This window comes from Geotrypetes seraphini, chromosome 2, assembly GCF_902459505.1.
Source record: "Geotrypetes seraphini chromosome 2, aGeoSer1.1, whole genome shotgun sequence".
In the NCBI taxonomy this organism is placed as follows: domain Eukaryota; kingdom Metazoa; phylum Chordata; class Amphibia; order Gymnophiona; family Dermophiidae; genus Geotrypetes; species Geotrypetes seraphini.
Genome location: NC_047085.1, coordinates 483,914,516 through 483,926,891, shown reverse-complemented (window position 1 = coordinate 483,926,891; position 12,376 = coordinate 483,914,516). Strand labels below are relative to the sequence as shown.

The following is a 12,376-nucleotide window of genomic DNA, read 5'->3' as shown; positions in this document are numbered from 1 at the left end:
AGTTCCGCTTCAGCTTTAATTTTCTTACAGATGGTTTTGCGTGTTCCTCAAGCACCCTCTGATACACGGTAGAATTCATGGTGGATTCTATGATGGTGAGTTGGCCAGGTCCTGCTGCAGCAAAGCATCCCCAAACCATGACGCTTTCATCTCCATGCTTCACAGTTGGTATGAGGTTCTTTTCCTAGAATGCTGTATTTGGTGTACACCAAACAGGTCCTCTTTTCTGGTGTCAATAATTAAATTTTAGACTCATCTGTCCAAAGAACACTATTCCAGAAATCGTAGTGTTTGTCTACGTTCTCTCTGGCAAACTTCAGTCTGGCCTTGATGATTCTCTTAGAGAGCAAAGGTTTCTCCTTGCACACCTCCCATGCAAATTAAATTTCTGCAGTCTCTTTCTGATTGTACAGGCATGCACTGTCACATCAATAGTAGTAAGAATCTGCTGTAGGTCCCATGATGACATTTTAGTTTTTTTGGAGACTTTTTTTATCATCTTGCGGTCTGCTCTGGGAGTAAACTTGCTTAGACGGCCAGACCTGGGCATGTTGGCAGTGGTTTGGAAAGTCCTCCACTTGTACACTATTTTTCGGACTGTGGAATAACTAATGTCAAATTCTTTCGAGATCTTTTTAAATCCCTTGTCAGACTTATAAGCTGCCAGAATCTTCTTTCTGAAAGCCTCAGACAGCTCTTTTGATCTCACCATGGTGTTCACTCTCACTGCAGCAGTCATGAGCACACCAAACTAAATGTCTGAGGTTATGGCAAACCTCCTTAAAAATGCAGAGTAACGATGTTCTAATCATGTGCACCTGGTGTGATACACCTGTGTGTGATTTGAGCCACTTTAAGTGGGAGGATATATGGGGGTGTCCTAATTTATTCCTCAGTTAGAATACACATTTTTGTAGATATCTTTTGTTTTATGAGTAAATCAAGGACATTTTTGTTGTTTACCTCCAATTACATCACTTTCTTTTCCAAAGATAACTAAAAAAAAAGATTTTGACATCGATATATGAACATTTCTTAAGAAAGAACTGAATATTTCATGGGGTGTCCTAATTTTTTCACATGACTGTAAAAGAGAACATTTATACAAGGACTCAACCTTACTGCACATCTGTTCCAGGTCTTTTTTTATGTTTTAAACTTAACTTTTGACTTAACACATGAAAATCTCTCCCCAGCTCTTACCTTTAATAAATGTGCACGGCTTTCCTTGTACCACAGAAAGACTCCATATATCAAATCCATGAACATTTACCTTCTGCTGTATCCACCATGCCCTCTCTCCCTCCTCAGCGACCTCATTTGCAATGGCAGCTAATATTTTTTTTCCAGTTCTTGGTACATTTAAATAATTTTGCTAAAAAAAACCATTTTTAGTGATTTATGCCACTTGCAATAAAATGAGTCCTTGTATGCATGTCAAATGCATAAAACTCTTTGCTATGTAACTGAATACAGTATCTTTCAATAATCTTTAAGCCCGATAGCCATAAATTAAATTGCTAGATTGTCTTTTAGAATTAGTGAATGCATCAAGTGTGCTCTAGAACTGTACAGTGATAATATGTAATATGGTATATTTTATGCAATCTGTTAAAGTTATATTAATTGTAATACACTGTCAAAGCTTGAAAATTAATAAAGAATTATAAATTGCTAGATTGTCTTTTAGAATTAGTGAATGCATCAAGTGTGCTCCAGAACTGTACAGTGAAAGTTTAACGAAGAGGCTCAGAATGGAAACATTTGATTCTGAAATTGCTCTGTCAATAGTAAAGAAATTGTTGCTTTGCTTAAAAATTGAAAGTACCAAGTTGTAAGAAGTCTTTCTGAGGCAGGCATGGTTTGCACCAAAACAAAGAAGCATATTTTCCTTTTTTTTATATTATAATTATGTAAAAATCTTTTAATAGACACAATCTTTGTTTTATGGGTTCTATGATCTAAGTAGGAATCTTAAAAGTGTAAAGATCAACATTGAAATAAGACTTGCTGAAGACCAGCACAGAAAACTCAGAATACATGGTACGGTGGATGCCTTAATTTTTTGGGGACTGTTCTATGTCTTGCTTTGGCTATATGGCTCCTCTTCCTCTATTCTCTGGTACTGGAATAAGAGAAGTCCCCCTTGAAGACTGGTGACAAGAGTCTAAGAAGCAGTTCCCATACTCCTTCCTGATGATTGCTTCACTTTCCCAAGCCATATCTTGGAGCTGCAACAGTTAAGGAGTGATAAAGATAGGTGAAGATGACTGGAGGCCACAGGCAGGACAAGGAATGAAAGCCACAACCACCAGAAAGACTAAACTTACGATTGGGGAGAAAAGCCTTTGGAAAGCCTGTTTTTCCGGAAAGAAAAGACCACAAAGCATTAACTTTCCTTACTCCTAGTTACTGATCCTCTGTAGAGGCCGATATTGCTCTAATACATCTCCTGAGGCATTTTCAGAATAAAACAACAGACTGACGGTCATGCTGAATCACTGGGGCAATCAGAATTCTGGCACCCGAAATGCAGCATCGTACAGTCTGTAGGACAACATACAGTCTATGGAAAAGACAGAGAGAGCGAGAGAGGCAAACCCTTTCTTGTTAAAACTCAATACAAAATAAGTAGCACTATGGTATTTAAGAAATGTCTTTAAATATATTAAACATTTTTAACACATTTAAGCACATAAAAGATTAAAACCAAACTCTTAGCAGGAAAACCTATGGAGCTATTCTTTCCTTTTGTCCACATCCTTCCTATTTTTTTTTTTTTTAAAGTAACCGTACCCACTACATGCTGTGCCACATTTTGAAAATACAGCAGGGAGTAATGCTCACCATGTGCAAAAATTTCACAATTAAGTCATTATTTTTAACTTAGTAAACAGCTCTGCTGCACGACTGAATTCTGCAGGATGGTTTCCACATACGGTTCATGCAGCATTTGTGATAACGTCAGTGACATCACATCCAAGATGGACCAATTGAATCCAGTACATATGATGCCCTTGCCAATGAGCCTACTGACCTAGTATGAGGGCAAGTTACAGGGGTGCCGCTAATAGAACTCAAAAATAGTGACTTAGCAGTAACATTTTTTTTGGGATATACAGTGGGTTCTCCTATACTTACCGAGTTTAAAAATTTAAAAATATTGCATGGTACACAGCAGGTGCAATTTAAAACAAAAACAAGAGTTTTCCCATTAGCTCATACAGTGCTATCTGAGCCACTTGGCATCACAACGGCTCCTTATGTCATAGCTTAAACCCAGCTCCTCCAGCTCTCCATGGATCGGTTCATGGGCAACTCAAAACATGTAGAAAATAATAAGGAGTGTAAAAAAAAAGAAAATTACAAAGGGGCATATTTCATCGTCTCGGCAACGAGGCATGGACTGGAGGGCACTTCTGAGTGGCAGGTCAGTACGTGTCCGTCTAGCTGTTGTTCGTATTTATCCTGCCAGTTGAAAATAAAGGTGGTGGAGGGGGCAAGTGAGGTGGAGGAGGAAGGGTCTGAGGGAGAGAATGCAGAAGTGGCAATGGGATAGCATGAGAGTGCTGTTGCGATGAGTAGGGTAAAATGCCTGGGTTGGCCTGGTCAGGCAAGTCGCTCTGAGAGGAAGTGGAAAGGCTCATGGGGTTAATGCCGGGGTTTTCAGAGGCCAAAGGGTTGCTGACCCCAAAGCACTTTTCCTTATGAGCCTTGAGCATGTTGGAGAATCGGAACCTCTGCCCGCAGATGTCACAAGGGTAGGGCTTCTCTCCTGTGTGCGTCCGGCGGTGGCGCTTCATGTTCGGCCGGCTGGTGAAGCTCTTGCCGCAGATCTCACAAATGTAGGGCTTCTCTCCTGCAAAGGCAGGACATCGAGATGCATCAGTTATCATTTGCATGGACAAAACTGTAACAAAAGGTTAGATAAGAGACATGGAGGCAAGACATCCGGATGTGAAGCATGAGGTCAGCACTCCCGTTTTAAAAGTACATGAATGCAGGTCCCAAGATACTGTGGTGGAAAGAGGCAGCTCCAAGACAACAAAAGTCCCTGGATGTGACAGGAGTTTTAAAAAGTTTCAATTTTTATTCCCGAGAGCAATTAGTGTACTGTGAGAATTTTTAATACACATGTTGTCCATACTCAAGACTCTTTAAATTACAATCATAATAAACTTTTAAATTTTATCACTCCTTTCAACATCCAGGGACTTTGTTCCACTTTCGCTGTCTTGGATTTACCAGTGTTGTGGTGGAAACACAGGTCATTTTCTTTCTGCTTTGCGGTTGCTCTTCACGCTGTGGAAAGAGGCAGCCGACATTCTATTCATTATCAGTAAGAGAATGGAAATGGTGCACTGCAAAACCAGGTGGCGTTGAATTCAGATGAAACCCGCCCGCCCCCCCACCCCGGAAAAAAAAAACCAAAACACTGGGAAGAGGGATAATCTTCCAGTGCCTGTTGTGCTGCTTGTCAGCAACTAAGGGGCAATTCTATAAAGCTGCACACCAATTTTGGCGACACACTGATGCATAGAGTGTGCCAAATCTATACTGAGATCTTGGTACCAAGATTCTGTTATGAAATACTAACACAAGCCAATACTGGCATGCCAAAAATGTGACGTACCAGTTATGGCTGCCATAACATGTTAATGATTGGTGCATTAATGCAGCAAGGGCTCAAATAACTTCCAGGATTGTGTAAGATACAACATACGTCAATTGTAAATCCTCCCCTGCCCATGCTCCATCTACTGGCTCACCCTTTATAGCTTACGCACTAAACCAGTCATGTGCAGTGCCATAGTAAGGAGCGGTCCGCCCCGGGCGCTGTCACCCCTTTCCACTCCTCCCCCGCCAAGTGCACGCTTTCACTCCCCCTTCCCCCACCATATCTCTATCTCTTAGCCGGCATGAGCAACAACTCTAACCTGCTGCCCATGCTGACTTTCCCTCTGTCACTTCCGGGTCCCGCACCTAGGAAATGACATCAGATGGAGAGCCGACGCGGGCAGCAAGTTGGTGATGCCACTCGCGCCAGGGAAGTTAAAAGAGGTACAGGGCAGGGAAGGAGCGCCTCTCACCCTCGCTACGCCACTGGTTATGCAGGTCTTTATAGCATGGCACTTGGCACACTTCACACCGAACTGCCAATTTTTCTCAGCAGTGATGTGTGGAAGTGGTGCGCAACCATTGGCACCAATTTATAAAACTGTTTCCTAAATGACACACTACAATTAACAGAAGGTAAAAGTAAGGAATGATATCACAAATTATTTTACCAAACTTCCATTCCAATGAATTCTGACCCTAGTCATATTGCTGGGCTGAGTACACACAGGTCACGTACACGTAGGGACATAAATTGTTAACCACGAGGCTACTCTTTCTCCATTACTAATAAACGAGCTTTCATGGCTGTTAACTAAATGAAGACCAAGCAATGAGTCAGTGCAAAAGTGAGACTGATGACGGAGGGGATGAGGGATCAAAAGAGGAGATCGTATTCTTTTCTTACCAGTATGCGTCTTCATGTGTTCGTCAAAGTACTGCTTCATGTTGAAATCCTTCCCACACCACTGGCACATGAACTGCTTATGGCCGATGTGGATACTCATATGTGAGCGTAGCTGATACTTGTACTGGAATCGCTCATTGCAGTTCTGAAGGAAAGGAGAAGGAAGGGAATACAAGTTAGCCAAATGGTAGCAATAAAAGGGCATATTTTATAAGAGAGCAAGCGAATTAAGAGGAAAAGTAGGTACACCTCCTTAGGCATTGTTTTATTAATGGCACGTGGATGCCTATACGTCTTTATAGACTACTAATCTAAGCGTCAGCAATCATGCCAATCCTGCAGGCATATTTGGTTGCATCTGTTCTCGAGCTGCTGTAAATGTTCACCTCCAGATTATTCTCAAACACACCTGTACACATCTACTAGCAAAGTAAATACATAGAAACATAATGGCAGATAAAGGCCAAATGGCCCATCTAGTCTGCCCGTCCGCAGTAACCATTATCTCTTTCTCTGAGAGATCCCAAGTGCCTATCCCAGGCCCTCTTGAATTCAGACACAGTCTCTGTTTCCACCACCTCTTCCGGGAGACTGTTCCATGCATCTACCATCCTTTCTGTTAAAAAGTATTTCCTCAGATTACTCCGGAGCCTATCACCTCTTAACTTCATTCTCACTGCAGAGTTTCCTTTCAAATGAAAGAGACTCAACTCATGCACTTTTATATTACGTAGGTATTTAAACGTCTCTATCATATCTCCCTTCTCCCGCCTTTCCTCCAAAGTATACAGATTGAGATCTTTAAGTCTGTCCCCATAAGCCTTATCATGAAGACCACACACCATTTTTTTTTTCTGGAAGTTTATTGAGTTTTTGAAAAATACAAGAGTATAAAACTAAGACTATACACCATTTTAGTAGCCTTCCTCCAGACTGACTCCATATCTTTTTGAAGGTGCGTTCTAAATGAGGTCTCACCAAAATCTTATACAGAGGCATCAATACCTCCTTTTTCCTACTGGCCATACCTCTCCCTATGCAACCTAGCATCCAGTGTCTTATATACTGCAATTCTCTGCAAGGAATCTATGCGGTTCATAATAAGAGTTAGATCAAGTTTTGAAAGTTACATTATTAGAGTGGGAGTGGTTGTTGGAAAGAAGGAGTGAAGATAAGAGCGGTTATAATGGCACATACATCTACATCAGTCAGTATTTTCTGAGAGGACAATTCAAATAATAGAAACTTAGTTCATTCATCCAATATCCAACAAAGGATTATGGTGGCAATTCTATAAACTGGCTGCTCAATCTAGGCCGCCCAATTGCCTGCATTTAGTGCCAATTCTAGAATGACATCTTGGTGCCAAGATTCTATTATAGAACACTAGTGCAAATCGGCATTTGCGTGAACATACATACATAAGAACATACATAAGAATTGCCACTGCTGGGTCAGACCAGTGGTCTATCGTGCCTAGCAGTCCGCTCGTGTGTCTGCCCTTAGGTCAAAGACCAGTGTCCTATTTGAGTCTAGCCTTACCTGCGTACGTTCTGGTTCAGCAGGAACTTGTCTAACCTTTTCTTGAATCCCTGGAGGGTGCTCTCCCCTATAACAGCTTCTGGAAGAGCATTCCAGATTTCTACCACTCTCTGGGTGAAGAAGAACTTCCTTACGTTTGTACAGAATCTATCCCCTTTTAACTTTAGAGAGAGTGCCCTCTCGTTCTCTCCACCTTGGAGAGGGTGAACAATTTCTCTTTCTCTACTAAGTCAATTCCCTTCAATATCTTGAATGTTTCGATCATGTCCCCTCTCAGTTTCCTCTTTTCAAGGGAGAAGAGGCCAAGTTTCTCTAGCCTCTCATTGTATGGCAACTTCTCCAGTCCATTAACCATTTTTGTTGCTCTTCTCTGGACCCTTTCGAGTAGTACTATGTCCAGTGTTAGACGCAATATTCCTGGTGGGGGCGCACCATGGCCTGGTACAGTGGCATGAAAACCTTCTCATATCTGTTTGTGATCTCCTTCTTGATCATTCCTAGCATTCTGTTTGCCCTTTTCGCCACTGCTGCGCATTGTCTACAAGTATTCCCAAGTCCCTTTCCTGGGGACTCTCCGAGTACAACATCAGACATCCTGGAAGCGTGCATATGATTTTTGTTACCGACATGCATCACCTTGCACTTATCCACATTGAATCTCATTTGCCATTTCGCAGCCTATTCCTCAAGTGTGTTTATATCTCGTTGTAGGTCTTCGCAATCCTGCTGTGTCCTCACTACTCTCAATAACTTTCCAACATCTACAAATTTAATCACCTCACTCGTCGTACCAATTTCCAGGCTGTTTATAAATATGTTGAAGAGCACGGGCCTGAGCACCGAACCCTGTGGCATTCCACTCATGACGCTTTTCCAGTCCGAGTACTGTCCATTTACCCCCATTCTCTGTTTCCTATCCGCCAACCATTGCTTAAGTTGGTGCACATAGGTTTGCCAAGTTGCATGCACGGTTTATACCATTCTATAAATTACACGCATACCTAGGAGACCTGTCCATGGTCCCTCCATGCTCTGCCTACATATGTGCCACTCCCTTTACAGTCAGGTACTATGGCATTTAGGTGCTATTTATAAAATAGCGCCTAGTGCATATAGATGCTTACTTGACAATTAATGGTGCCTTTAAAGTGACTGATATCTACCTTTAGGCGTCACTTCATAGAATAGCCCCCTATGAAATGTATCACTCAGTTTTGTTTTGGGTTTTCCATATGAGGTATGTAGAATGGCTGAATGTGAAATACTAAATCAGGTCATTCTGCATCAGGGGTGTCCACATGCATTTAGATTTATAATTTTTGCTTCACAGGTTGCTGCTGTGAGATCTCAGATACAGAATTTGAAACATGGGTTGCTTTGCTAAGCAAATGAGATAATGCAGGACTTTACTGCATGCAAAGCCCAGACTGAACTTTTTTTTAGGCAGTGCCAGCAAAGAATTAATGTGAGAGCACTTATTGTCTCCTATTTAGAAGGCGATAAGGGCTCCAGCGTTAACTGATTTGCAAGCAGTAATCATAACGTTAGCTCTCTGCCCATGACATGTCCCCTCTAAAAAATATTTTTAAAATAGGTAATGTATGTATACTGTAAATTAGAGGCTTAACACTCTTTAGTAAAATGACCTTAAGGTATCATGCTAGATACCCTCATGGAAGACTGAATGAAGATTTTTTTTGTCATGAGTTATTTTTATATTTTTGATGTGCACTAAAGAGAAGCCATATTCACACTGTTTACACTTGGACTGATGACATTCATGTAGTAAACGCTGGCATTCCCATGTTTAGATGGTCCATCACTTTTTTATGATGTATATTTTCTTGAGGCGCCTGTTGATATGTGATTTATTTTTACTGGTGTTAAATATTCAAAACACTGGAACAGATTTTATAAAGGACAACATAGGTGGAGTAGCATTAAAAAATGTGTAGCGTTTCTGACAGCAGTACTTCACATTCTGACTGGTGTGGTTGTTTTTTGTTCAGAGACCTTTTAACGTTCCTCTTGTGGGTGTATTTACATTGTCAGCATGTTGGATCCATAATTTGATCTGCTTTATATTTTCAATAAAGTATTTGTTGGCATCATCCTGGTCCATCTGTATGGTCAAATGAATGTACATCCCTAGTATTCAGTACCCTTTCTGTGAGGAAATATTTCCTTATCAATTTATCCCCTTTTCAATTTCATGCCATGTAGTTTCCAAACCTGATTTAGGATATATACATATATATATATATAAAAACCCCTCCCTGAAATCCCGGGGGGCTTCAATGGAAAAGTAGGAAGTACACCTGAAGATGCAGTGGATGGAAAGCATGGCATAGAAAGAAATGAAGCTGGTGATTACTTAGTACAGTTTTGCAAAATGAAGCAACTGTCAATTATGAATATCCATTTCCAACACCACAAACATCGCCAGTACACTTGGACCTCTCCAAATTGCATGTATCAAAATCAAATCAACTACATCAGCATAGGACAGAGATGGAAATTCTGCAGTTTTAACTGCAAGGACTAAACCAGGAGCTGATTGTGGAAGCAACCACGAGCTTTTGACATGAAAGATCAAATTAAAGCTTTGCTAGAAGATGATCATTAGAGACCTCCCAAAATATGACATTGAAAATATTCCATCAGACTATTGAATAAAATTAGACAATAGATTTGCCTGTCTTAATACAGGAGATAGAGAACCCAAAGAGTTATAGAATGATATGAAAACCATAATTAGTGATGGAAGCTAAAAAACACACTCCAGAAGAGAAAAAAAGTCAAGAAATTGCCTTGGATCTCAGAAGAAACTAGAAAAGTAGCTAAACAAAGATGACAAGAAAAACTTTCCAGTGATAGATAAAAGGTATCACAAATGAACCAAGTGTCAACTTTGGCAAGACAAAGAATAATTGTCAGAAAATTGAGTCAGAACATGTAAACGGAAAAACCAGATTAGCATATCATGAGGTTAAGAGATTGCGGCAAAAATGCCAGCCTCAATTGGGGATGCTTAAAGATGCCAATGGAATGATACTGTATGATCCAGAAAGCATTAAAAGGAGATAGAAATAATATATGGAAAATCCATACAAAAAAGGTATTGAAGATAATGTTGGTGAAATTGAACTGGAAACTGACACCAGAGATGAACCATATATTTTATAATAAGAAGTCATAGCAGCAATTAAAGCTTTATCAAAAAACAAGTCACCTGGTATCAATGGCATTCCAATTGAATTAATCAAAGGCTCAGAAGGTGCTAGCTATCATGGCCCTCACCCAACTGCGCCAACAGATTTGGAAGGAAAAAACATGGCCAACTAATTAGAGAAGATCACTGTTCATACCTATACCAAAGAAAAGTGACGCCAAGGACTGTAACAAATACAGAATAATAGCATTAATTCCACACATCAGCAAAATATTGCTGAAAATAATACAATGAAGGATATAATCATATGTTGAGCAAGAACTACTCAAAGTTCAGGATGGTTTCGAGACATTATTGTCAATGTTAGATGGATATTGGAGAACAGCAAAGAATACCCTAAGTTCCTATACATTTGCTTCATCAACTACAGCAAAGTTTTTGACTGTATGGATCATGATAAACTATGGAGAACTCCAGCACAAAATGGGAATACCCAAACACATAACGCAGTTGCTAAAGAACCTCTACGAAAATCAAGAAACTGCAGTGAGAACAGAATATGGCCACAGTGATTGGTTTCCAATAAAATGTGGCATCAGGGAAGGATGCATCTTGTCACCTTACCTGTTCAACTTTTATGGCGAAGCCATCTTCAGAGAAACAAATTTGGAAGGAGAGAGTACTGGTTTCAAAGTTAGTGGCTGAAATGTAAACAACCTGCACTATGCAGCTGATACAATGCTCATTACCAGCAGCAAAGACAACATTTATTTATTTTGTTTTCCATCCCGTTCTTCCCAAGGAACAGGTTACAGGTTAAACATACATAATATACAGTTAACAGGTTACAATTTGCCGTAATTACAGAATAAGTTTTTTGATAGAAGTTGTTATCCTAACTCGACTCATACGAGGGATCTAATACCAATATACATAATATACAGTTTTCAAGTTACAATTTGCTGTATCTACAGGCTGCATCTACTAAGAAAAGTCAAAAACAAAAGTCATAGCATGGAATTACAGCTGAACATAAAACAAGACGAAGATCATGAACATGGAAAATGACGAATATTTTGAGCTTGAAAGTGATAGAATAGAAGCTGTAAAGGATTTCAATCTCCTGGGCTCTTTCATAAAGAAAGAAGCAACTAGCAGGGAAGAAATACTCCGCAGAATAGCTCTTGGTCACTCTTCAATGAAGGCTCGCAACAGAGTATTCAAAGGCAAGGAAATAACACTCCAAGCAAAGATCGGAAATGTCCACGCACTCATTTTCTCAGTGGTCAATTACAAATGCAAAAGTTGGACACTATAGAAACAGGACAGAAAGAAGATCGACTCGTTTGAGCTTCAGTGCTGGAGAAGGATTTTATGCGTGCCGCAGACTGCATAATAAATTAATTTTGGAAGAGATCAAACTGGCTATGTTGCTCGAAGCTCAAATGATGAAGTTATGACTAGCTTATTTTGGTCACATTGTCAGAGGAGAAAGATCTTTGGAGAAAGACATCATGCTTGGGAAGATCAAAAGAACCAGGCGAAGAGGGCAACATACAATCAGATGGCTGGACACATTGAAAACAACCATGGGGATGATGCTGGAGGACCTTACCGGACTAGCACATATCAGATTTCTTTTTAGATCTGTAATTCATCAAGTCACTAGGATTTGAACACAAGTGACTGGCACCTAAATAACAAACCCCCCCTCCCTAGTCATCAGGTGTTCAGGTTAAACACAGTGAATCTATATGAGCTATATTTGCACGTACAGTGCTCATTCATCATTGAAATACCGTAATACAAACTAGAAAAGGCTAGGAGTACCTGAAGAGATATTTGGTAACCAATGTTCAAGAATTTCCATTCCACTGACAGAATATTTGCTTCTTGTGCCTTATGCACAGGAGTGAGGTATGCGAATTTCTCAGTTATATCCCTATGTTCTACTGAACATACACATTTAAGTCTTTAAGAAACTTCTCAGGCTTACAGTGCTAATCTGCTCTCTTTTGGTTTAAAGCACTGAGCTGCTTTGGATTGGTAAACAGGAATCCTTCCAGGTCAGGATAATGGTTTAACATGAGACTCGGACAAAGTTGCTGCTGCACATGAAGTTTTGGAGGGTCATCTGG

General features: G+C 40.3%; 1 protein-coding gene across 1 annotated transcript in view; it reads right to left on the bottom strand.

Annotated features, from left to right (window-relative positions):
• Positions 1 to 1,239: 1,239 nt before the first annotated feature.
• Positions 1,240 to 12,376, bottom strand: part of ZBTB47 (zinc finger and BTB domain containing 47) — a 209,994-nt gene continuing 198,857 nt past the window's right edge. Inside the window, exons 5-6 of the mRNA XM_033931788.1 lie at positions 5,525 to 5,669; positions 1,240 to 3,859 (exon numbers count right to left, since the gene is read on the bottom strand). Coding sequence (XP_033787679.1) covers positions 3,447 to 3,859; positions 5,525 to 5,669 — 558 coding nt within the window. The 3' untranslated portion in view covers positions 1,240 to 3,446. The remainder of the gene's footprint in view (positions 3,860 to 5,524; positions 5,670 to 12,376) is intronic.